General features: G+C 43.8%; 2 protein-coding genes across 4 annotated transcripts in view; both read right to left on the bottom strand.

Moving 5' to 3' along the window:
- ccdc93 (coiled-coil domain containing 93) overlaps positions 1-27,954 on the bottom strand; it is an 876,647-nt gene that overhangs the window by 345,566 nt on the left and 503,127 nt on the right. The gene's annotated exons all lie outside the window — the stretch shown is intronic.
- LOC114656664 (inactive dipeptidyl peptidase 10-like) overlaps positions 1-27,954 on the bottom strand; it is a 284,823-nt gene that overhangs the window by 229,680 nt on the left and 27,189 nt on the right. Inside the window, exon 3 of the mRNA XM_051930750.1 lies at positions 24,843-24,922. Within this exon, the coding sequence (XP_051786710.1) occupies positions 24,843-24,884 (42 nt within the window). The 5' untranslated portion in view covers positions 24,885-24,922. The remainder of the gene's footprint in view (positions 1-24,842; positions 24,923-27,954) is intronic.

The following is a 27,954-nucleotide window of genomic DNA, read 5'->3' as shown; positions in this document are numbered from 1 at the left end:
ATATAAGGTGAAAGAGATACATTTATAAAACTTCTTTCCTAAACTCGTCTACATCTTGCAAACTTCAAATGTCAAACCATTGCCTACCCATAGATACAGACACGCCAGGCTCATCCACCGTCACCACCGCAAAGCTGTCTGTTGTTTCTAGACTTCTCTAGCGCCTTCAACACAATCCAACCTCTGCTCCTTAGGGACAAGCTGACATAGATGGCAGTAGATTCATACCTGGTGGCATGGATCGTGGACTATCTTAAAGACAGACCTCAGTATGTGCGTCTTGGGAACTGCACGTCTGACATTGTGGTCAGCAACACAGGAGCGCCACAAGGGACTGTACTTTCTCCGGTCCTGTTCAGCCTATATACATCGGACTTCCAACACAACTCGGAGTCCTGACACATGCAAAAGTTCACTGATGACTCTGCTATCATGGGCTGCATCAGGAGTGGGCAGGAGAAGGAGTATAGGGACCTAATCAATGACTTTGTTAAATGGTGTGACTCAAACCACCTACACCTGAACACCAGCAAAACCAAGGAGCTGGTGGTGGATTTTAGGAGGCCCAGACCCCTCATGGACCCAGTGATCATCAGAGGTGACTGTGTGCAGATGGTGCAGACCTATAAATACCTGGGAGTGCAGCTGGATTATAAATTAGACTGGACTGCCAATACTGATGCTCTGTGTAAGAAAGGACAGAGCCAACTATACTTCCTTAGAAGGCTGGCGTCCTTCAACATCTGCAATAAGATGCTGCAGATGTTCTATCAGACGGTTGTGGCGAGCGCCCTCTTCTACGCGGTGGTGTGCTGGGGAGGCAACATAAAGAAGAGAGATGCCTCACGCCTGGACAAACTGGTGAGGAAAGCAGGCTCTATTGTAGGCATGGAGCTGGACAGTTTGACATCTGTGGTAGAGCGACGGGCGCTGAGCAGACTCCTGTCAATCATGGAGAATCCATTGCATCCACTGAACAGGATCATCTCCAGACAGAAGAGCAGCTTCAGCGACAGACTGCTGTCACCGTCCTGCTTCACTGACAGATTGAGGAGATCGTTCCTCCCCCAAACTATGCGACTCTTCAATTCCACCCGGGGGGGTAAACGTTAACATTATATAAAGTTATTGTCTGTTTTTACCTGCATTATTATCAATCTTTATTTTAATATTTTTTTTTTGTATCAGTAAGGTGCTGCTGGAGTATGTGAATTTCCCCTTGGGATTAATAAAGTATCTATCTATCTATCTATCTATCTATCTATCTATCTATCTATCTATCTATCTATCTATCTATCTATCTATCTATCTATCTATCTATCTATCTATCTATCTATCTATCTATCTATCTATCTATCTATCTATCTATCTATCTATCTAAGCCACAGGCACCTCAGTCAAACCACATGCACTCGATCTTCATTCGTAACAACGCTACTGTTTGATCAATCATTCTTGTAATGTTACGAGGGGCGTTCAATAATTAATCTACCTCAGTAGGAAAGAAAAGAGTTTTTCAAAAAAATGTTGTTTTATTCTTCAATTTAGTCCCCTGGCAGCTCTATACACGACATCTTCATTACTTGAAAACCGCTGTCCACGAAGGGATTTCTTCAACACTCAGAACAGGAAACAATCTGAGGGAGCCAGGTCAGGACTGTAGGGTGGACGGTTCAGCTGCTGGACACCACATTCTCAGACAACGGCCTATGATTGACGTGACATGTGAAGTGACACATTGTCGTGAAGAAACTTACTTAATTCAGACGAGGACTCTCCTGATCTCCTGTCTCTTGGAATATTAGACTCGCACTGAGCCACAACTGTGTATGAAGAACCTTGAGATCCGTCACAACACCTCCAGACTTGTATCAATGTGCTTCCTACATTCTTTCATACTCAGGTAGATAAATTATTGAACACCCCTCATGTATAGCACCCCTTCAGAGACCACACTTGCACAAGGCACTTTACAAACACTAGGACACTATTCAAAGTGACAAATATTAGGTGATTCTGCACAAGTCAACATGACATTAGATGATGTTATAGGAGACATACCATCCCATCTCATCGATTTTGCACTCACACAAGGTGCTTTACAAACACTAGGACACTATTCAAAGTGACAAATATTAGGTGATTCTGCATGAGTCAACATGAATGGGTGACATTAGATGATGGTATAGGAGACATACCATCCCATATCATCAATTTTTCAAGCCAAAGGCACACACTTGTGAATGGCGGACAATTGTTAATCACCCACAGCTATCCTAAATTAAGGACACCCATTGTGAAGAAGGTACTTCGACAGTCTTGTATAGATGTGGGGGGAAGTCCTGGATATATATTTTGACTTAGGTTGGATTATTACTGAAATGTGTCTGTTCTGTCTAGTAACTACCAACACTAGTATAGAAATCATTTTTGGTGTAATGTTAATTTGATCAGAAAGTAAATTCCAATAAGTATAACCAACATGAAACTGTATGATTTGTGCTAAGCCTGTTTCCCTTTTTCTTATTGTAGAGCCTTGTCAAAAAATTCCTATAAAAACAATTTTATCTAATGTCTACTTTCAAGTCTTTTTGTGCATGTCATGAGGCACAGAGAAAAGGGTGTAGTCCTCAAAAAAACCCAGCAAATGACAGACCAGCAATCCCAAAACCAAGCCTTAACCGAGAGAGTCCCAACTCAGAAAGCAGTCTTTGGCTCAAGAAATCACAACATTATTCAAAATTACTCTTCAGGAAAGAGGAGAACCTTAAATTCTGGGTATTTATGACAAAAACAATATTTAGTTGCTTAAAGTTTCAAAAATAAATTAAAGAAGAAAAAGAAAAAAAAGTGAAGCAGGGAAAATAGCAAATAAACAAAAAATGATATACATAAAGATTCAAGCCAGAACAAACAAATATACTGTAAGTCACAAATCAAATACATATACTATGTGAAATATATATATATATATATATATATATATATATATATATATATATATATATATATATATATATATATATATAAATTTATATATGTGTATGGAAGCGAAAATATAATATAATATATATAAATAAAAAATATATATATAGTGTGACCTGTAAGTGTGTTGCAGCATCCCAAACCCCAAACAGAACTCCACAGATTCAGGTCCCGGTTCAATTAAAAGGTTAATTGTGTCCAAAAGAAATACACAGTTTGCACAGCAACAATTCTCTTTTCTCTCCCTTTCTTTCTTTCTTTCTTTCTTTCTTTCTTTCTTTCTTTCTTTCTTTCTTTCTTTCTTTCTTTCTTTCTTTCTTTCTTTCGATCTTTCTTTCTTTCTTTCTTTCTTTCTTTCTTTCTTTCTTTCTTTCTTTCTTTCTTTCTTTCTTTCTTTCCCTCCACTCCTCCCAGGCAAGCTTTCACCATCCTGCACACCTGAATCCAACTCATTTGGATGAGGTTGAGTAGCTTCTTTTATCTATGACCCAGTAGCACTTGCGGTACTAGGGCATAGCCCTGCTGGACTCATTTCCGTGTCTGATGGAATTCCCTGAAAGTAGGGAATATTAATCCTGGCTGCTTCCCCTGGTGGCCCCCACGGAACCCAACAGGGCAGCTCAATGGGACTACAAATCCCAGCATGCTCTGTGGGTGTCCACGTGGGAATCCCAACCCAAGGATGTTTCCCTTTAGTGTATTGGGGGAGCCACTGGTCTGAATAAATTGTCTCCCCCGTCTCTCCATTACACTGGCCTTCTGGTCAAGTAAGGAACTTCAACAATACTGTGTGCCATAAACCTATAAACTATTGCAGCAAGAACACATGTTAAGTAACACACTTTTTATATTGGTGTTGCTTCAATTCACCTACACTGATAGATATCGGGATCACCACACCCCCCTTTCCAGTGACCTCATGACCACCCCATGCTCTCCCAATCTGTCTAATGACTTCATAGGAGGAGTCACAAGAGACATGAATGTCACTGCCAAGGTCAGTAAACCTCTCGACAAGGTCTCTCCACAGACCTGGGATGAAGACTGGACTCCTTAGGTACTGTGTCTCCTTGGAGGATACTTGGGTACCGCTGGTGTGACTTTGTGTTGCTCATGGATTCCCAAATGAGGCACATTACTTGCATTGTGAGGGAATGTCAGTTATGGCACTACGGTCATGAGGCTTAATTCTCCCGAGAGATGATCTGGCTCACAAGATCCTCATTGTTCAGGACCCAAGCTGCTGGACCCTGCCAAGAGGATACCCACATAACACCTGGCTGCGGCAGATAGATGGTTATTTGTGGAGGGTGGGACTGGACCGCATGTCTGCCTGAGGGGGTTGCCAACCAGGATCCCGAGCTGTTTCATCGTGTGGTGGGTGCATGAACCAGTACCAGTGCATGCTCCCCAACCTGACCTGATCTGACCTACACTGATCTTCTCATGTTAATACAAATCTCTGCCTGAAATAGCTTGCAAAATGAATGTCTTAATTACTACTAGTGCAGATATTAATATTTATTTTAAAAAATGAAATAAAAAATTCATACATTTTTATCTTCTCAGCCCCAAGATGTCTTTGGATGAGGAAGAACGAGTCCAGATAATTATTCTGGTCGGAAATTGAAGTGTGAGTCAGAGGGAGGTCGTCCAGAATTTAACAGACTGCATCCAGACTGAGAGGAGAGTGGGCACTGCCACCTTTGAATATTTTGCTGTACTTCCAGACTTAACACATTTTATTTTTTCCGTGTGTTATTGTGGGTTTTCTGCAGCTGCTGTAATTTTCTCCCATCTCCTAAAGATATGCTGTTTTAGGATGGCTGCTGTCTCCGAATTGCCTGCTTTTGAAACACTGTGTTGTGTTGTGCGTGTGTGTGAGCTTTCCCTGAAGCTGACTGATGTCCAGTCTGGAGTTGGTACCAGCTTAGGCATAGATGCTACAAGGTTCACAGAATAAATGAAGGAATGAAATGGTTTAAAGTAATCCTGTGTTTGGCTATCAATACCCAATAATAAATGTCTTAGTGAGGCCTCGAGCACATCTGATAAAACTAGCAGCTACCATTATGTCGTTTGAGCATCATTACAGCTTGAAATAAAGCTGAAAATTTTCATTTAGAATCATCAAACATCGATAGAGGCAGTTGATCCTCCTCTTTTAACTCCCTTCAAAAGGGCTTTGGTATTAAAATTCAAAGCCTTCAAACGTATGATTTTTTTGGCCTTGCACTGAGCTCTGGTCTCCGATATCTATGGACACGGCTGAAAAAAATAAAATAAAAAGTAGCAAAGAAGCAAAATTAAAGAAAAAGATCTATTTCTCTATCTATTTATGTTGGTGCTGTATGTACGTGTAGATGACACACATTGGGAACTCTCATTTGTCACACATGTACACATGGGGGACAGTTTAAAGGCCTTTGGTGATTGTAATTCTCTGTCGATCCAGGGGTTGGCGCTGTGTGATAACAGCCTCGCTTTAACTCCCTCTGCAGAAAGGAAGATTGATGGCTCTCCTCCTCTGACATCACTTCTGGGGACCCGCCTCTTCCTGCCAGAACACGTCATAACCGGAAGAGCCGCCATCTTAGGGCTCATTTATACTTCATGCTCAGAACACGTATGCGCACGCATCGTGGCTGCCACGCGTTCCCAGCGTTCATTTGACGCATCCTCTGAGTAGGTCCTCAGAAATTAACACGACACGTGTGCGAGTTGCAGTACCAGCAAAAAATCGGAGGGCGCAGTGTGATAAAAGTTGGACTGTGACGTCAGAGTCTCTGTTTACTGTCTACATGTGACAGAAAGCCGCTATGCGGATCCTACGGGATCGGTGTGCGCGCTTCAATGTTTAATGAATTGTTCGATGTGGTGAAGCAAAATACCGAAATACAAATGCATTCGTGGTGCTTTTATATTCAAGTATTGCATATTCCTGATCATAATGACACGATACATTTTAAAGGTCTCGCATACCGTCTTTGGTGCCATCTTTTTTTTCTGGGGCTTCCTCCTGACCTGACAGCAGTGACAAACAGCAATAGATCACAACACAGAACACATTAAATGTATGATATTCCAACTTTCTGCACATTTAGAATCCTTAGATTTATACTTGATATCACTTTCATGATAAAATGCATTAAGGTACGTATGTTACATTTTACATTTGGGTAGTGACCGAAAGAGCAAGATTGCGGATACAAAATGAGTTTTCTCCGCAGGGTGGCTGGACATTCCCTCAGAGATTGGATGAGGAGTTCAGTTATCCGGGAGAGACTCGGAGTAGAGTCGCTGCTCCTCCACATTGAGAGGAGTTAGTTGAGGTGGTTCGGGCATCTGGTCAGGATGCCCCCTGGATGCCTCCCGGGGGGGGGGGGTGTTCCAGGCATGTCACACTGGGAGAAGGCCATGGGGCAGACCCAGGACACGCTGGAGGGATTATATCTCCCGGCTGGCCTGGGCACGCCTCGGGGTCCTCCCAGAGGGGCTGGAGGAGGTGGTCGGGGAGAGGGAGGTCTGGGCTTCCCTGCTTAGGCTGCTGCCCCCGCGACCCGACCTCGGATAAGCGGTGGATAATGGATGGATGGATGTTACATTTTACAGATAAGTTGTTAATTTCGTTTAAATAATGGATGCTGTTAATAGTTTCATACATGGTTATGACACGGTGGTGGAGCATTAGAGCTGCTGTCTCACAGGGAGTCACGTTGCTGGTATTCCCTGCCCGGAGTTCTCATGTTTTCCTGCTGGGTTTTCACAGTGTGCTCCGGTTTCCTTCCAAAGATATGCAGATTTGGTGACACTAAAATGACGCCAGTGTATGTGTGTGCTTGTATTCACCTTGCGATGAGCTGATGCCCCGTCTAAGGATTGTTTCTGCCTCATGCCCAATGCCAGCTGGAATGGACACATCCCTGGATTGATGGATCTAATCATTAAACATCACAGAGATATTGTGGTAAGGTGTCATTGGAGTTTAATGGGTGCTTCAGGCAATTCACAACACAGCAAAGCCGAACCTGTTCTCACCGTGATAATATCTTACACTGCCTCTTGGTGGATTCTTCCAGATTTACGTAAAGTGAATCCCGGAAAGAAACGCACAGAAAAAAGCGAACAGTCATATAAGCGCACGGGAAGTAACCGCACATGGAAAAAACCACACACGGGAAAAACCGCACGTTGAAAAATATGCATACGATAAAGTGCTCACGTGGAAAAAAGCACACGGTGGCGACATTTACAGTAACTATCCATCCATCCATCCATCCATTTTCCAACCCGCTGAATCCGAACACAGGGTCACGGGGGTCTGCTGGAGCCAATCCCAGCTAACACAGGGCACAAAGGCAGGAAACAATCCTGGGCAGGGTGCCAACCCACCGCAGGACACACACACACACACACACCAAGCACACACTAGGGCCAATTTAGAATCGCCAATCCACCTAACCTGCATGTCTTTGGACTGTGGGAGGAAACCCACGCAGACACGGGGAGAACATGCAAACTCCACGCAGGGAGGACCTGGGAAGTGAACCCGGGTCCCCAGGTCTCCCAACTGCGAGGCAGCAGCGCTACCCACTGCGCCACCGTGCCAAATATAAAATATACTCCACCTAAACTGCTAGACATGTTTTATTATAATAAAACAATAACTGGTTTGCTCTTGTACAATGTCTCCGTTCTTCGTTTTCATTAAGGAATGGCACTTTGTTGAGCGATTCTCACGGCACCTCCAAGTATCTATTCCATTTGTTGTGCGAAAACGCAAATATTCAAATCCCTTGTAACCAAGAATTTGCTTGCCTTTCAAAAACTGGTCGAAAACTCCATCTCGCTTATTCAAAAAAAAAATGTCGACTTGCCTTGCTCGAAAGTTAGGGAAGATTAAAGAAAACTCTAACTGTGCGGCCTATTTATAGGATGACCTTTACTTACTTGCCATAATCAAAACTGTAAAACCCTAATTTGCCTACCTGTGGAATAAGAAGGTATAATATAAATTCTGAAAACTATTGTAAAGAATAATAATTTCCTAGAAATGGTAATTTAGGCACAACAATGACAGTAATAATAGGATTAATGACTATTTTATTTTATGGACCATCCAACAGCCCACTACCCCAATTAGCACAAATTAAAACATATAAGCTTATAAATACGTTTAGTGAACAATTATACAATTTCGTTTATTGCGATGTATAATATAAAATTTTTTTCTTCTTTGCATATATACCTTTGCCGTATATCCACATACGGTTTTTCCCACGTGCGGTTTTTCCTGTGTGCGCATTTTTCCATGTGCGGTTATTTCCCATGCGTTTATATGACTGTGCGCTTTTTTCTGTATGGATATTTCCTGTCTGTGGTGGGTTGGCACCCTGCCCGGGATTGGTTCCTGCCTTGTGCCCTGTGTTGGCTGGGATTGGCTCCTGCAGACCCCCGTGACCCTGTGTTCGGATTCAGCGGGTTGGAAAATGGATGGATGGATGGATATTTCCTGTGCGCTTTTTTCCTGTGCGCTTCTTTCCGGTCACCACGTAAAGTACACGCGCAAGTATAAACAGTAAAACACTTGCATAGCAGGATAGCATGCGTAGCGTCACATGAAGTATAAACCCGGCCTTAGTCAGTGTCACAAAAGGCTGGGGTTCTTACCTAGCCGGGATTCCTGGAAGGACCAGGAGGTGGCATTTATGTCCTCCAGGCCATGAGGGGGCAACCGCCCTGGATCAGGAGAGGACCACGGAAGAGGAGCAAGGAGGTTCCAACCTATTGGGACCTGTGGCCACTGCCAAGGGGCGCCTCAAGCCTCATGGAACCCGGGAAACATTTACTTCCACCACACCCGGGAAGATGGAGTAAGATCCTTCCAGGGATGCCCGGAGTTCTTCCGGTGCAAAGGGCAGCACTTCCGCCACACCAGGAAGTGCTGCCGGAAGAACGTCACAAGGCACCTGGAGCACATCCAGGTAGAAATAAAAGGGGCCGCCTCCCTACAATCTAGGAGCTGGAGTCGGGAGTGGGAGCAGGACAAAGCTCCCGTGAGGAGAAGAAAGACGGCCACGGACATTGAAATAGAAGCCCGGAATAGGGGTGATTGGTGCTGGGAGCACTGTGTTATTTGTGGTTTAAATAAATGTGTGCTTTTATAAAGATGTGGTTTCCATCTGGTGGTGTCTGGGCAAGTCTCATATCAGTCACCTGAGAGGGCTCCAGTCTGAGGAAGCCTCAATTGCATTTAACATACTTTATTTTTTATCTCTGTTGTTTTGCATTTTCTTCATTTCCGTTATACAGGGTTTGCCACAAGGTGCCCCAACACACTGACATTGTCTTGTCTCATGTTACGCATTAGAAAACATAACATTAATTTTACTCATTTGCAATTATTCCTTTCTTTTAGAATAAATGATGTTTCCCTGATGCTGTCCTTAATCAAATTAGTCAGTTAAAGGAGTGGATGGATGAGAACTGTTTGTCGCCGAATACAGGAAAAGAAAAACAAAGAAAAAAAACACAAATGTTATTTACGATTGACGTTCACAAAGTTTCCGCACTTTTTTGTGTATCAGCAGCTAAGCGAGTTTTTCTCTCCTCTGAGGTTTCGTTTCGCCGATGTGCTCGCCCCGCTTGTGTATTCGAGGCGGCGGTTTCACTTTGGCCACAGAGTCGCTTTCTTTGAGTTTCATGCTGTTGCCTCGTACTTCCGGGCTGGACAGTCAGACACACACACACACTTCCACACGTAGACATTTATATAGCCTATAAGATAGTGCTGCTTATTAAACTCCGGGTCTGAATGCTTACACCGTTTCAGGAATACGGAACAGTGGCAGACAAGTATAAAAACCGTGCATAAATAACCTCTCATATGCTTTGAGATGAACAATGACGACAGTGATTTACAATAAAACTAAGATGGGCTGAATACATGTAACTATATTGTCCTTAATTTTACATACATTCTCCTTCTCCATTACAGTACATCGGTTTCTCTCCCCTACCAAAAAATGGATATAAAAATAGAAAAAAAAAGTAAAGTGACATCTTCTGTGGCCCCATCATATATTCTGTATTCCCAAAGCCCTGTCAAAGGATGCAGGGAGCGCTGGAATAAGATGAGAATTACATTGATTTGACTTTCATGATGTTCCTGCTTTATTCTACTTTGCAAACTCTCAAAGCATCTTTCCCCCATTTTGTGCACTTATTCTGTGTACAGTCACTGCTATTACCCTGTCTCCTCCATCACATTATGCAGTACGCGTCAGAGAGGGAGGCCATTGCAGCTCTTTGGTAATGCTGTACCTTGTATTTCTATCATCTCAAAAAGTGTCACTATAAATGCTATACTTTATTTTTAATTTCCTTGCGGAAAAGTGTTGTTATATCTCAGCCAGTGTGATTCAAAGTCGTATGTAATGTCCTTTAGTTCTTTATTGAGCCATTTATTTATGTTAATGTTACTGTTGTTGATGATTGTCTGTTTTTTCTGTGCTTGTGTTGTGTCCCATGTATTTGTGGGTGGTTCCCCAAGAGGCGGGGACACCTGCCAATCACTGCCAGGAACTAAACTCCGCCCTATAAATTACACAAATCTCCCACAGGTTCCCCAAGAGGTGGGGTCACCTGCCAATCACTGCTAGGAACTAAACTCCACCCTGTAGATAACACAAATCTCCCACAGGATCCCCAAGAGGCGGAGTCACCTGCCAATCACTGCTAGGAACTAAACTCCGCCCTGCAGATAACACAAATCTCCCACAGGATCCCCAAGAGGCGGAGTCACCTGCCAATCACTGCCAGGAACTAAACTCCACCCTATAAATAACACAGATCTCCCACAGGTTCCCCAAGAGGCGGAGGCACCTGCCAATCACTGCCAGGAACTAAACTCTGCCCTATAAATTACACAGATCTCCCACAGGTTCCCCCAAGAGGCTGAGTCAGTTGCCAATCACTGCCAGGAACTACACTCCACACTATAAATAACACAAATCTCCCACAGGATCCCCAAGAGGCGGAGTCACCTGACAATCACTGCCAGGAACTAAACTCCGCCCTGTAGATAACATAGATCTCCCACAAGTTCCCCAAGAGGTGGAGTCACCTGCCAATCACTTCTAGGAACTAAACTCCGCCCTATACATTACACAGATCTCCCGCAGGTTCCCCCAAGAGGCGGAGGCACCTGCCAATCACTGCCAGGAACTAAACTCCGCCCTATAAATAACACAGATCTCCCACAGGTTCCCCAAGAGGCGGGGTCACCTGCCAGTCACTGCCAGGAACTAAACTCCGCCCTATAAATAACACAAATCTCCCACAGGTTCCCCAAGAGGCGGGGTCACCTGCCAGTCACTGCTAAGAACTAAACTCCACCCTATAAATAACACAGATCTCCCACAGGTTCCCCAAGAGGCGGAGGCACCTGCCAATCACTGCCAGGAACTAAACTCTGCCCTATAAATTACACAGATCTCCCACAGGTTCCCCCAAGAGGCTGAGTCAGTTGCCAATCACTGCCAGGAACTACACTCCACACTATAAATAACACAAATCTCCCACAGGATCCCCAAGAGGCGGAGGCACCTGCCAATCACTGCCAGGAACTAAACTCCGCCCTATAAATAACACAGATCTCCCACAGGTTTCCCAAGAGGTGGAGTCATCTGCCAATCACTGCCAGGAACTAAACTCCACCCTATAAATAACACAAATCTCCCACAGGATCCCCAAGAGGCGGAGTCAGTTGCCAATCACTGCCAGGAACTAAACTCCACCCTATAAATAACACAGATCTCCCACAGGTTCCCCCAAGAGGCGGGGACACCTGCCAATCACTGCCAGGAACTAAACTCCACCCTATAAATAACACAGATCTCCCACAAGTTCCCCAAGAGGTGGAGTCACCTGCCAATCACTGCCAGGAACTAAACTCCGCCCTATAAATAACACAGATCCGCCACAGGTTCCCCAAGAGGCGGGGTCACCTGCCAATCACTGCTAGGAACTAAACTCCACCCTATAAATAACACAGATCTCCCACAGTTTCCCCAAGAGGTGGAGTCACCTGCCAATCACTGCCAGGAACTAAACTCCGCCCTATAAATTACACAGATCTCCCACAGGTTCTCCAAGAGATAGAGTTATCTGCCAATCACTGCCAGGAACTAAACTCCGCCCTATAAATTACACAGATCTCCCACAGGTTCTCCAAGAGGCAGAGTCACCTGCCAATCACTGCTAGGAACTAAACTCCACCCTGTAGATAACACAAATCTCCCACAGGATTCCCAAGAGGTGGAGTCAGTTGCAATCACTGATAGGAACTAAACTCCGCCCTATAAATAACACATATCTCCCACAGGTTCCCCAAGAGGTGGAGTCACCTGCCAATCACTGATAGGAACTAAACTCCGCCCTGTAGATAACACAAATCTCCCACAGCTCCTGGTGGTTCATTCGAATGTGCTTGAGAATTTGGTGAGTGTTTCTTCTTATATATAAACGTCTATGCGTGGAAGTGTGTGTGTCTGTCTGTCCAGCCCAGAAGTGAGAGGTGGAGTCGGGGTAAACACTCCACCTCCGGGGAAACAAACTTGTTTAGCCACTAATACACAAGCAATGCAAGCACATCGGCAAAATGAAACCTCCAAAGAAAGGGTCACTCGCTTAGCCACTAATACACTAGCGAGGTGAACACATCGCAAAAAACGAAAACACAGAAGAGACAGATGCCCAGAGGAGTTCCTTACAATTACCTGATGATTTCAATATTTTTTAAGGCCTCTGGCTTTTTACAGCATGGGCTTACACAGCTAGTTCTCATATATGTCTGTGCTTTTGTGATTCTTTGGATTTGGCTCTTATTGCTATGTTTGAATTTAAAAAAACATTTTTTTTAGAACATTGGAACAATCTAGATGAGAACAGGCCATTCAGCCCAACAAAGCTCATCAATAGCTGTATTGGGACTTGTTTGATTCGGATTACCTCTGTGTTACAAACTCCTTTTTGTCTTTTGTGCTTCTACAGAGACTCACTCTTTTTGGAAGAGCATTTGATTTATGAAGAATGAATCAGCAGCCATACCACATACACTTCAGAACATGTCATCTACCTTGAAGCTAAGCCTGTTCAGGCCCGGCCAGTGCTTGGATAGGAGACCATCTAGGAAAAGCTTGAGTTATTGCTAGAAGGGGTGTTTTCAGAGACCAACAGTGGGCGCTTACCCTGTAGTCTGAATGTGGATCCCAGTGAAGTGACAGGGAGACTGTGGTGTAAACATGGCGCCATCCTTCAGATGAGATGTCAAACTGAGGTCCTGACTCTCTGTGGTTATAAAAAATCCCAAGGAATTCTTTGTAAAGAGTAGGGAATATCCCAATGTCCTGGCTAAATAGCCCTCCATGTCCTAGTTATTCTGGCCCCCAATCATCCCCTGTCTCTAACTGTCTCTCTCCCGCTCCTTCCACTTCACCACCTAATAGTTCATGTGTGATGAGCATACTGGCACAAAAATGACTGCCGTCACATCATCTGCATGGACGCTACACATTGGTGGTGGTTGAAGTGGCTCCCCACTCACTAAAGCACATTAAGTGGTGAGAAAAGTGATATATAAATGTAAAGAATTAATAATCTTTTTTTATTTATAAACACTTGGCTTGGAAGTACTCTTAGGGTTATGGTTTTAGGACTCCTAATTCATATCAGGTGTATGTTAGGCACATGAGAAAGGGATTTGTATTAATTACCAGTACGAATGAGAACTCTGTACTGTGAACACTGATATGTTTTTATTTTTTTACAGTTATAAATTACTTATTCTGCAGCGAATCTGGCAATTACCATATTGTGTCCTAGATAGATAGATAGATAGATAGATAGATAGATAGATAGATAGATAGATAGATAGATAGATAGATAGATAGATAGATAGATAGATAGATAGATAGATTTTAGCATAGTTGGCAAGATTAGATAGATCCATCCATCCATCCATTGTCTCCCGCTTATCCGAGGTCGGGTCGCGGGGGCAGCAGCTTGAGCAGAGATGCCCAGACTTCCCTCTCCCCAGCCACTTCTTCTAGCTCTTCCGGGAGAATCCCAAGGCGTTCCCAGGCCAGTCGAGAGACATAGTCCCTCCAGCGTGTCCTGGGTCTTCCCCGGGGCCTCCTCCCGGTTGGACGTGCCCGGAACACCTCACCAGGGAGGCGTCCAGGAGGCATCCTGATCAGATGCCCGAGCCACCTCATCTGACTCCTCTCGATGCGGAGGAGCAGCGGCTCTACTCTGAGCCCCTCCCGGATGACTGAGCTTCTCACCCTATCTTTAAGGGAAAGCCCAGACACCCTGCGGAGGAAACTCATTTCAGCCGCTTGTATTCGCGATCTCGTTCTTTCGGTCACTACCCATAGCTCATGACCATAGGTGAGGGTAGGAACATAGATCGACTGGTAAATTGAGAGCTTCGCCTTGCGGCTCAGCTCCTTTTTCACCACGACAGACCGATGCAACGCCCGCATTACTGCGGATGCCGCACCGATCCGCCTGTCGATCTCACGCTCCATTCTTCCCTCACTCGTGAACAAGACCCCGAGATACTTGAACTCCTCCACTTGGGGCAGGATCTCGCTACCAACCCTGAGAGGGCACTCCACCCTTTTCCGGTTGAGGACCATGGTCTCGGATTTGGAGGTGCTGATTCTCATCCCAGCCGCTTCACACTCGGCTGCGAACCGATCCAGAGAGAGCTGAAGATCACGGCCTGATGAAGCAAACAGGACAACATCATCTGCAAAAAGCAGTGACCCAATCCTGAGCCCACCAAACCGGACCCCCTCAACACCCTGGCTGCGCCTAGAAATTCTGTCCATAAAAGTTATGAACAGAATCGGTGACAAAGGGCAGCCCTGGCGGAGTCCAACTCTCACTGGAAACGGGTTCGACTTACTGCCGGCAATGCGGACCAAGCTCTGGCACTGATCGTACAGGGACTGAACAGCCCTTATCAGGGGGGCCGGTACCCCATACTCTCGGAGTACCCCCCACAGGATTCCCCGAGGGACACGGTCGAATGCCTTTTCTAAGTCCACAAAACACATGTAGACTGGTTGGGCAAACTCCCATGCACCCTCCAGGACCCTGCTAAGGGTATAGAGCTGGTCCACTGTTCCGCGACCAGGACGAAAACCACACTGTTCCTCCTGAATCCGAGGCTCGACTATCCGACGGACCCTCCTCTCCAGGACCCCTGAATAGACTTTTCCAGGGAGGCTGAGGAGTGTGATCCCTCTGTAGTTGGAACACACCCTCCGATCCCCCTTCTTAAAGAGGGGGACCACCACCCCGGTCTGCCAATCCAGAGGCACTGTCCCTGATGTCCATGCGATGTTGCAGAGGCGTGTCAGCCAAGACAGTCCTACAACATCCAGAGCCTTGAGGAACTCCGGGCGTATCTCATCCACCCCCGGGGCCCTGCCACCAAGGAGTTTTTTGACCACCTCAGTGACCTCAGTCCCAGGGATGGGGGAGCCCACCACTGAGTCCCCAGGCTCTGCTTCCTCATTGGAAGGCATGTTAATGGGATTGAGGAGGTCTTCAAAGTATTCCCCCCACCGACCCACAACATCCCGAGTCGAGGTCAGCAGCGCACCATCCCCACCATATACAGTGTTGACACTGCACTGCTTCCCCTTCCTGAGACGCCGGATGGTGGACCAGAATCTCCTCGAAGCCGTCCGAAAGTCATTCTCCATGGCCTCCCCAAACTCCTCCCACGCCCGAGTTTTTGCCTCAGCAACCACCAAAGCCGCATTCCGCTTGGCCTGCCGGTACCTATCAGCTGCCTCCGGGTTCCCACAGGACAAAAGGGTCCTGTAGGACTCCTTCTTCAGCTTGACGGCATCCTTCACCGCCGGTGTCCACCAGCGGGTTCGGGGATTGCCGCCACGACAGGCACCGACCACCTTACGGCCACAGCACCGGTCAGCTGCCTCAACAATAGAGGCACGGAACATGGCCCATTCGGACTCAATGTCTCCCACCTCCCTCGGGATGTGGTCGAAGTTCTGCCTGAGGTGGGAGTTGAAGCTACTTCTGACAGGGGGCTCTGCCAGACGTTCCCAGCAGACCCTCACAACACGTTTGGGCCTACCACGCCTGACCGGCATCCTCCCCCACCATCGAAGCCAACTCACCACCAGGTGGTGATCAGTTGACAGCTCCGCCCCTCTCTTCACCCGAGTGTCCAAGACATGTGGCCGCAAGTCCGACGACACGACCACAAAGTCGATCATCGAACTGAGGCCTAGGGTGTCCTGGTGCCAAGTGCACATATGAACACCCCTATGCTTGAACATGGTGTTCGTTATGGACAATCCGTGACGAGCACAGAAGTCCAATAACAAAACACCACTCGGGTTCTGATCGGGGGGGCCATTCCACCCAATCACGCCCTTCCAGGTCTCACTGTCATTGCCCACGTGAGCATTGAAGTCTCCTAGCAGAACGAGGGAGTCCCCAGAAGGTATGCCCTCTAGCACCCCCTCCAGGGACTCCAAAAATGGTGGGTACTCCGAACTGCTGTTCGGTGCATACGCACAAACAACAGTTAGGACCCGTCCCCCCACCCGAAGGTGAAGGGAGGCTATCCTCTCGTCCACCGGGGTAAACCCCAATGTACAGGCTCCAAGTTGGGGGGCAATAAGTATACCCACACCTGCTCGGCGCCTCTCACCGGGGGCAACTCCAGAGTGGTACAGAGTCCAGCCCCTCTCAAGGAGATTGGTTCCAGAGTCCAAGCTGTGCGTCGAGGTGAGCCCGACTATATCTAGCCGGAACCTCTCATCTTCGCGCACTAGCTCAGGCTCCTTCCCCTTCAGAGAGGTGACATTCCACGTCCCAAGAGCCAGTTTCTGTAGCCGAGGATCGGACCGCCAAGGTCCCCGCCTTCGGCCACCACCCAACTCACACTGCACCCGACCTCCTTGGCCCCTCCCATAGGTGGTGAGCCCATGGGAAGGGGGACCCACGTTGCCTCTTCGGGCTGTGCCCGGCCGAGCCCCATGGGTGCAGGCCCGGCCACCAGGCACTCGCCATCGAGCCCCACCTCCAGGCCTGGCTCCAGAGTGGGGCCCCGGTGACCCGCGTCCGGGCAAGGGAAAACGCCGTCCAAAATGGTTTTTCTTCATAGGAGGTTTGTTTAACCGCTCTTTGTCTCATCCCTCACCTAGGACCAGTTTGCCTTGGGTGGCCCTACCAGGGGCATAAAGCCCCGGACAACAGAGCTCCTAGGATCATTGGGACACGCAAACCCCTCCACCACGATAAGGTGACGGTTAAAGGATTAGATAGATAGATAGATTTATTGATTTTAGCATAGTTGGCAAGATTAGATAGATAGATAGATAGATAGATAGATAGATAGATAGATAGATAGATAGATAGATAGATAGATAGATAGATAGATAGATAGATAGATAGATAGATAGATAGATAGATAGATAGATAGATAGATTCCGCACTCTATTTTTGACTTTCCATATTAGTATAAGTGACACAGTTTAATTTTACTCAAATTTTATTTTATGTTTGGTGACTTGATGACATATTTTTTACTAAGTAAGTTTTGTGATGTTATGCTTATCAGCACTCTACGATTATGCAGACTGCAGCAAAAATGTTGCCAGCTGAGACTGAATTATTATTATTATTTTTTGGTATTCATTCCTTGGCTTTTCATTGTAAGAAATGAAGACTTTGCTGCATGCACATCTAATGTGACTTCATGTGAAGTCAACTTCTATTACAGTTCTTGAATCAAATTGAATTTGTATGAGCTGAATTTTTAATAAAACCCAAGCCTTAGTCGGCCTAATCCATAAAATTGAATATGAATATATTGTAAATTTTCTGTTAGAACATGTGAGTGAATGCATATGTAAGCGAGTTCTCCCTTCTGAATTTTAAAGCACCATTTATAAGTGCGTATTGACCAGGCACCAAAGATGCCTTTGAAAAGTCTGCATATCAACACAGCGGCGCAGCTTTGATTTCTTAGCTGAAGTTTTATTGCAATGAGGACAAACATTTCAAAGGGGTGTGTTAGGTAATCTGATTTATTTTTCTCTCAAAACCATACGTGCTCTGTCTAGGGTCAGTCCTGGTGCTTGTATTTCCCGTTTCATAGTCTATGGCTTTTTATTTTACACTCACTAAGCAAATTCTTAGGAACGCCTGTACACCTGCTTATATGTGCAATTATCTAATTGGCCAATTGTTGGAGCAGCAGTGCAATGCATGCAATTATGCAGATACAAGTCAGGAGCTTCAGTTAATGGTCTCAGTGCTTTCAACCCTGGCATGATTGTAAGTGACAGACAGGCTGGTTTGAGTGTTTCTGGAACTGCTGATCTCCTGGGATTTTCACACACGACAGTCTCTAGAGTTTACACAGAACGAAGAGTTAAACAAAAGACATTCGGTGAGTGTCGGTTCTGAAGACCGAAACCTCTTGTTTACAACAGAGGGCAGGGGAGAATGGCCAGACTGGCTCAAGCGGAGAGAAAGCCTACAATGGCCTGTCTTGTAATGTGCAAGGCAGGGAACTCCAAGTTAAGGGGGACATCTGTCGTCCTCTGACAAAATGGTGAAGGCAGAAGAGCTAAAATTGGAGACTACAAGCTGGTACATGGCTACAGCCAAAGAGCGTTCACTTGAATATGTTAAAGCACGACAGAGTATACAGTACATTATGGGAAGAAAAACAAACATTTGAGCACATCTTTCATTTGATTTTTTTAGTTACTAGGGGGCTTTGCCCCCTGCTCGCTTCGCTCGCCAACACCCGTGTTTGGTTTTCCGGATACACACTTTTAAGATTTTTTTTGCTTTGAATTGTTGCTATTTCATTAGTTTCACTTTTATTTCAGAACTTCTGTAAAAACAATATTTGTAATCTAGCGAGTCCCAATATGCTGAATCTTTTTAATGAGGTCAGGATAGGTTTCTCTGTTTGGAATTTCAGCACAGACAAAACGATCGACATCATCAGCAGTTAATTTTTTTTTTTACAAAGTAAAAAAGTAAGTAGAGTTCTGCATTGGACTCCTGTCTGTAAAGTCGTGATATTATCCTCTCACAGTTCCAAAGGTACATGGGGTTAGCAAGGTGATACCCCAGCTTTTCTCTAGGTTTTTGTACAAGGGCCAGACAGAATGTTTTTGACTCCTGGGGTAAATGTAGCTTTTTAAATAAGCAGACAGATAAATATATATACATGAACAAAGTAACCAATAAATGCATGTGCGGTAAACTCCGTTTTTAAAATTCTCAAGATTCTTTATTTGTCACATGCATAGTTATACAGGACAACACGCAGTGAAATGCATCCTGATCCGCTTATCAAAAACTGTGCAAAGTTAGAAGAATATCAGTTAGATTAACAAAAAGTCATAGATTGAAAGATAACAGTATAGTAGAACATAATAAATAAGTACAATTATGTGAATAAAGTAGAATTAAGTGTTAAGGTGCAATAGTGTAGTAATTATTGTGCAAAACCAAAGTTAGACTGGTGTATAGTTAAATGAGGCAGTTTTCTTGTTTGCGCTACTGCGATCTTTACTTTCTTTTTTTATATTTTCTAATTTTACTACTTTCATATCCTTTAACTTTCTCCACATGTGTATAGTGCCGTTTTTATTTTTTTTTTTGAGCCTTTCTAATTTCACTGGTTTCATAATCTCTAACCTGCTCTGCATGTGTTTAGCGTCAACGTTTGTAAACGACTTTATGAAGTTCTACTTTGTCATTTTACTCATTGTCTTTTAATTCTGAGCCATACAGTACAATACATAGAACAGAATAACTCTCAATACAATATAAAAATACAAATTCTAGAAGTACGGAGTAGAATTTCACATTAGATGATATCACATAATATGATTTGGATTTGTTTTATATCCTGGAGACCTCATTCATCAAGCTGCCTCCCCCATTTTGCCATTCCACATCTGAAATAGTGCTAATCCGATGAAAGGACCCCTCATTCCCACGTTCCCATTCATTACAGATGACTTTACCTTAGCCAGGCAATCTACAATTTAAAGAGATTGTTATTTTCTTGTGAATTTTTACATATGCATTATTTTCACTTTTACTTTAAAACCTTTTGTAAAAACAATACTTATTTCTTTATTTCCTGCCCCGCGCGTGTTTACATCTCTTTCTTCCCAGACGTATAATACTGCTCGTGTTGCGAAGGGTGTTGCGGCTGAACGTACGCTAAGGATATGCCTTTGGATCATTTGCTGTCTTTTTGCTGCTTGCTAGCTGCCTCTTCTGCCTGTCGCATGTCGTTGTTTTAAGAGCTCCGAGCACGTGATGCTTGCCTGCCAAAAGCAATCTAACAACTGCTAGCTTAGGGTCTGTTGACTTGTTTTAAATGATGGCTCACTGCCTGGTCTCGCGTGACTTTGTAAAAGCAATACCTTTCTTTTATTTCTGCCCCCGGGCGTGTTTGAATTCTTTCTTGCAGGATGTATAACGCTGCTCGCGTTCGTTTGGGGTAGCTGCCGTCGCGCTACCCTTCAATCTTTTTAAAGCCTGTACAGCCACTGTCCTTTTTGCTACGGCCCTGGGACAATCTCTTGGCACCAAGTATCATGTTTACGGTCCCCGCGAAACGCACCGTGACAAGTCTCCTTGGTCTCGTGGGTCTTTAAAATGTCTTTTGAGATTATCATGTATCTTAGCCTTGCATTTGATTTGCATTCCAGGATTTCCTTTTATATATAGAGAGACGTTTTATTTTCGGCAGCATTTACTCTAGGGTTTGGTTATCAAGACTTTGAGCAAATTTAATTGAGTTAGTGGCAAACTTTTAAACATGTCTTTAATTTTTAATATGTTTATCTATGTATGATTGCCTTTTAAATTTCTGCATAATGTCAAAAATAGATAGATAGATAGATAGATAGATAGATAGATAGATAGATAGATAGATAGATAGATAGATAGATAGATAGATAGATAGATAGATAGATAGATAGATTTTAGCGTAGTTGGCAAGATTAGATAGATAGATTTATTGATTTTAGCATAGTTGGCAAGATTAGATAGATAGATAGATAGATAGATAGATAGATAGATAGATAGATAGATAGATAGATAGATAGATAGATAGATAGATAGATAGATAGATAGATAGATAGATAGATAGATAGATAGATAGAGTGGTTGACTATAATGATCTGACACATTTTTCCCAACCTTTAATGTAATAAATGATAGTCCTTGAATTCCCTTCTGAGGTGACAGTGATTTTCCAAAACTATATTATTTTTTTTTACTTTACCCATTTACAGTCATGCTATTAAATTAGAAATGTAAATAGTAAACATCACAGAAACACACAAATGTCAGCATGTAGGCGAGCTAGGAGAAGAAACAGAAATTGTCTAATACCACCTGTCAGCTTGGGGAATGTGTGACATTTGTAAAGAAGGATTTGCACACAGAAATGACCTTTCTTCATCAAAACATCTAAATATATAGAGCAGATATGATAGATACAAGAGATAGCATCTAGTGATCATCTGGTAGACATCATGGATGTGACTTCTGAAAAGGACACAGCTGCTATTCTAGCACATTCATAAAAGAATTTTTGCCAAGCAGTTAACCCTATTTGAAATGCTTTTGTTTTACATCTGCTATCACGTGTCACTCTATGACAGCATTCCTTTGAGAAAGTGACCTCTAATTATTATCTCCACGGATCTCCTTTGAGCAGCAGCTGTGTGATAATTAAAATCGAATCCACTGAATATGATGTGTAAGTCCTATGAGTAAGTTATGCAAAATCATTACTGTGATTTTTAATTAAGCTGAAGTCTGAAATGACAGAAATTTAGTGGAGGACAAAAATAAGGAAAAGAATGTGGGAATGGATGAAAGGGGCAAAATGCCATTAGCCTGTGGCATGTTTTTAAATTGGCACTGTTGCCCATTAATGTCATAACTCATTCAGTCCAATGACCATTTCTGTCCAAACCGAGATGTAATAAGGATCACTAATGAAAGTCACTTCCTAAATTCATTTATTTGGTGTGTCATCTATTAAAAGTCACACTTTCACAGCATTAAACATAACCGGACACCTGGTAATGTCCTGTAATAATATTCCATACTTCAATTACCTCAGCTTGCTGATGTCCTTTATTAAAATATGTTTGAGTTTTACTGTTACTTTGTTGTCTTTGTATTATTTTTCAGATGTTATTTCTGCTAATTCTGTTTATTGCTGGTTAATTGTGTACTGTCTCTTTGCATTTACGTATTGTTCTGCAGAGACCTAAAACTACCGAAAACCAGATCTTCTGTCAGAACAAGGGTGAAACAAGAATCATATTGAGTGTTCCAAAAATAAGTATAAAACCAGAAAATCCTCGTAAAAACTATTTTAATAAGCTGTACTCACTCTTAGATAAGATATAAACAACACAGCGATATTTACTGTATATGGTCACGTTAATTACATCACATGTAGCTCTGGGACTCGTTGCTATGGCAACCATCAGCACAGTTGTCAGGGTAAAGCAACGTCGTAGCATAATGGTTAAAATAAATTACCTTCTTTTCGAGGCTTTTGACTTTTATTTTGTGATCTAATTCCTTTGCTGTAACAACCTCAACAAAGATGTTTAAATTCACCTCAACATTTCAAGGAGGAAACTAAACAGTTAAATATAACAACCAATCACAATTCCTATATGTTCCTTGTGCTTTGTGGGTGGAGCCCCAGGAGGCGGGGATATCCTGACATCACCACTCCTGGAACCTCCCTCAGGTTATTTAAGTCAGCTGAGAAGGCTCAGGAGCAGGAGGTCATTCGGTATTTGTGGAGTTTCAGTAAGCATTGCATTTCTTTGTTGGATTTTTGGACCTTTTGATTTTTTATTTGATCTGTTATTGGATTATTGCTACAGATTGGGCTGTTGATTGCCATTTCAGACAACTCCTTTTGAGACTTTTCTTGTCGTTATTTTCCAGGCACCTCCTGTCCGTTTTTATATTTCTCATATGTGAAGGCAACTCTCGGCATCCCTCCTATGCCTTTTCTCTTCTTGCGCGTCTCACACTCACAACTTCCTCTTGTCATTGCGACACCAAAGCCAAACCGTCCTGACTGGTGGTCCCCTTTGTCAAGTGCTTTCTGGTAAAGCCTGCCTTCCCAAATTCTGTCATTATCTGCAAGGCACCCTTATCACCTCCTGTTCGGTTTTAGAGTTCTCGTTTTTGAAGGTGACTCTTAGTGGGCCTTTTTCTCTCCTTGTGTGTCTCTCAATCACCCTACTTTTGATTGCATCACCAAAGCCAAAGTAACCAATCACACCAAAGACAAACTGGCCAATCAGATTTCTCTGAGGGATTGGACACACCTACAGACCTTAGCATTTTATTATATACGTAGTAGATCCTGTGTTTGTATTCATTATCGGTTAACACTGCACTGCTGTCACTAGTCTGTGTGAACATGTGTGCTACATACACACAATGACAAATCTGAACTTGGACTTGATTTTTAAAATTAACCCTTAAACCGCTGTAACTGACTCTAGTCAGTTCCCGGAGCAATTTATCAGCACGCCGGAGCCAAGAATATTTGGCGACGTACATTCGTTGAATAGCACAACCAGCTATAGTCAGTTCCCAGTGCAATTTGTCAGCACACCGTAAATGTAAATGTAAAATAATAATAAAATAAATATTCTTCTGTAGCAATAACAAAGTATAACATAAATTAATATAAATTAAGAATGTCCAGTAACATTTACACTCTCCTTTTTAAAAGTATATATGAGCTGAGCACTCAAAAATAAAACTACATCAGCCAGCAACAAATACAATCAACTCAAGTCCAATGGAACTGTACACTGTGCAATTCTGCAACCATCAACTATGGAGAATTAACAATTCTTTTGCAGAAATATAAGCATATCTGCTTTTTCAGGAAGGAAATTTTACTTTTCCCCACCTCTGTGAAAGGAGAAGCTACCGGTAGACTGCAGCGAGAACTGCCAGCATCTGAGCCAGCCAGACTCTATCTGTGTCTCTCGTCATGGTCATCTAAATGCAATGCACAGTAATAGCAGGTTTTGCAATAAGGCAAATCATGCTAACATAATATGCAATGTTAGTTGATTAGTTACCTGCCGTATTAACGGGAGAGGACGTGCAAACGTTACCGCTGCTGCTGGGTTGAGATTCACTAGTCCGGAGCGGATCAAAAACACGATAAGGTTATCGCGTGTTTTGTGAGCAAATGCTTTTGCATATTCGTAGCGTTTCCTCCCTTTGATGAAATATCTACTTTGCAAGTATTGCAAGTTGCCCTGTTCTCATCCTTTCTCGTAAAGTACAGTATAACCAAACTTTTGAGCGCTTGTGCCGCTTAGGCACCATGTTTCCTGCTGGGTAAATGACGCTACGCAACATGGTGACGTCATTCGAGGCGACAGAATCGATAGGGGAATCGTTTTCAAAAATGGCAAACAATTCCAAGGAATTGAAACAGTGGGAACCGGTTCTCAACAAGAACCGGTTTTCGATTCCCATCCCTACCGGTGGGTGCATTAACACCCTCCCTCCAAGTATGTGGCGGTTTAAGGGCTAAATTACAATGCATTTATTGCTTAGCAAATTTGAAAGGAAGATATTCAATGTCATCAAACCGGTCACATACCCCCTTCTTTATTTATCAAGCGGTCCATCTCTCACTCATGCCTTCCAATCTGCCGCACTTTAAAAATTAAGCAACAATGAAACTCAACCTTTGTCACAGACTCGCAAGCTGTAGCATCAATTGGCTCCATATGGGTTATTCTGCACACATGCAGTCATCTGGCATTCCCTCGAAAAAAAAAAAACAAACAAAATGAAAGTAATTTTTCATGTAATTCCAGAAAGAATGATGAAGCTATTTTGGTATCTCATTACATAACTGTTTGCATTTTGAAAGCCTCCCTTCCCAATCAATGCAATTCTCTCTTCAAGCATCAAAGCAAATTGGTGCAGATGGTTGGAGTGTCGGCTCCATTCAGGATGCAACATAAACAAAAGACGAGGCACGGGGGCTCAAAGGAAATGGGTCTTTTCAGGACATTTGTCGACATCTGTTCATTTTTCTAAGTGGCCTGCTAGGCTAGCGACTTAGCTCCTGAATGCTCCACCGCCATGAAGTGTCATTCATCTGAAACAGCAGCTAAAGTCAGCCAGTGATGCTGCCGTGTATTTAGTTTCTGGCTGCAAAAAGCACATGGAGTGAAGTTCCTATGTACAAACTACATTTGTATATTGTGAGAGCCGGCTGGCATCTTTACCCGGCTGGGTCACCTCCCTAAAAGGAAGGGCAGGGGGAGATGGCTTTTGAAGGGCTCAGTCTCCACCAGGTTGCTACTTGGAAGCCCATGGGTTGCCACAGGGCTGTATGGGAATTACTACTTGTCGGCACAGCTCTGTTGGGTTCTGTGGATGCCAGCAGGGGGAGCTGTGGGAGCTGCAGAGTCCTATCTTGGGGTTCCACCACACCTGGGAGAAATTTGAGACCACCCTAACGAGCCACCAGGAATGCTCCCAGGTGTGGCTTAAAAAAGAAGGGGGCATGAGATAGAGTCGGGAGGAAGAGGGACGAAGCTTTCCAGAAGGTGTGGAGAAGAGTGAGAGGAGGAGTGCTGTGTGCTATAGTCTTGGGCTATACTGTGCTTGGTGCTGGTGGGAAACGGATTGGAAAACATTTCCCACTGAATAAAAGCCTTTTATTTTACTGCACTTGTGTTTGTGTCTGCTGTGCCGGGTGTTTGGGGTGCCTGGAGGTCACAAAATGCAGTATTTATTTCTTTCTGTATCACTGTCTGTGTGGATTTCTCCCTGATAAATAAAGAAACCAATCACAATACAAATGTTCTTCGTGGGTGGAGCCCCCCAGGAGGTGGGGCCCCCTGACATCAGGGTGATTTTCATCCCACATTAGTGCAAATTAGGGTTTGGAGTGGTGGGGTGTGGGGGGAGGCTATCCCAACTGCACTGGATGCATGGGAGATACAAACATTTCTCCACAGGACGCACCCCCCCTCACACTTACTCCATGTCTGCATGTCCTACAAAATAGCAGCGTCCATGAAAAAATAAATATACAAATTAGCACCCTGCTGACATCGCCAAAATAACAATACAAATCAAATTAATAAAAATAAATATAAATGAGGTATGGAAACAAAAGCAAATGCCCATCCATCCATCCATCTTCTGCCACTTACCGTATATACTCGCGGATAAGTTCTCCCGTGTATAAGTCGGGGCTTGCTTTTACAGTATAATTTCTGGTATTTCATAATGTCAGTCGTATAAGTTGAATGTGAAAACTCACGCTATTGATACAAGAGATTACGATACGCTAACGTCCACCTGAGAGAGTAACCACGGAGTAAACCACATTGTTTCGGTATCCTTCAAAAAGGGCGCACACAAAAAGGCGAGCTTCAAAAGGGCGACCTCAATTGAACGCGGCAAATAAAGGCGTTCGTAGATAATTTAGATAATAATAGATAGATAATAATAAAATATCTACGTGGCATTGCGCATAGTTGCGTTTGCCTTTATTCGCTGCGCCCAATTGAGGTCGCCCTTTTGAAGCTCGCCTTTATTTACGCGCGCCTTTATTCGCCGCACCCAATTGAGGTCGCCCTTTTGAAGCTCGCCTTTTTGTGCGCGCCCTTATTGAATAGAACCCATGTGTTGGTAAGTAATTTTTTATTTAGTGTTTTCATATAAGCCTTAATTTAACACTGTAGCTGCATTTTTCTAAGATTATCAAAGTTCTGAAGCTCTAGCTTAAAAATGGGACTCAACAAAAGCCTCTTCTTCTTCTTTCAGCTACTCCCATTAGGGGTTGCCACAGCAGATCATCTTCTTCCATATCTTTCTGTCCTCTGCATCTTGTTCTGTTACTCCCATCACGTGCATGTCCTCTCTCACCACATCCATAAATCTTCTCTTAGGCCTTCCTCTTCTCCTCTTCCCTGGCAGCTCTATCCTTAGCACCCTTTTCTCAATATACTCAGCATCTCTCCTCTGCACATGTCCAAACCAACGCAATCTCGCCTCTCTGACGTTATCTCCCAACTGTCCAACCTGAGCTGACCCTCTAATATCCTCATTTCTAATCCTGTCTATACTCGTCACACCTAATGCAAATCTTACCATCTTTAACTCTGCCACCTCCAGCTCTGTCTCCTGTGCCACCGTCTCCAACCCATATAATATAGCTGGTCTCACTACCATCCTGTAGACCTTCCCTTTCACTCTTGCTGAATGTTCCTTAACTTCTATGTGTGGAAACCACTTGTATCACATGTGAAATGTTGGATTCTAACAGAATTTAACTGTGTAGATCAGGTTCTACTAGATTAACCATCCGTAACACTTGTTATCACTTGGAGTGTTTTTCAGCTCTTGAAACGCGCCATTGTGAATTCAAGTTACATTCAACTATAACTCAGTGCCCCGTGAAAATACTGATGTAAAACTGTTCCAAATGATGTAATACATAGTTCTCTAATGGGCAATAACTGTTTGGATGGTTTCCTAAGTGTTACTCAAGGTACACATCAACATCTCAAATTCACTTGTTTTCCCCATTGAAACACATTGGGCAAAACTGATGTTGAATGTTACTCAATGTTCCTTAACTTCTATGTGTGGAAACCACTTGTATCACATGTGAAATGTTGGATTCTAACAGAATTTAACTGTGTAGATCACATTCTACTAGATTAACCAGCATACCCGTCTGTCACAAATCACTCCTGACACTCTTCTCCACCACTCCACCCTGCCTGCACTCTCTTCTTCACATCTTTTCCACAATCCCCACTCTCAGGTCAT

This window comes from Erpetoichthys calabaricus, chromosome 8 (genome assembly GCF_900747795.2).
Source record: "Erpetoichthys calabaricus chromosome 8, fErpCal1.3, whole genome shotgun sequence".
In the NCBI taxonomy this organism is placed as follows: Eukaryota; Metazoa; Chordata; class Cladistia; order Polypteriformes; family Polypteridae; genus Erpetoichthys; species Erpetoichthys calabaricus.
The sequence above is the reverse complement of the archived record's forward strand: the minus strand, read 5'-3'. Positions and strand labels throughout refer to the sequence as shown.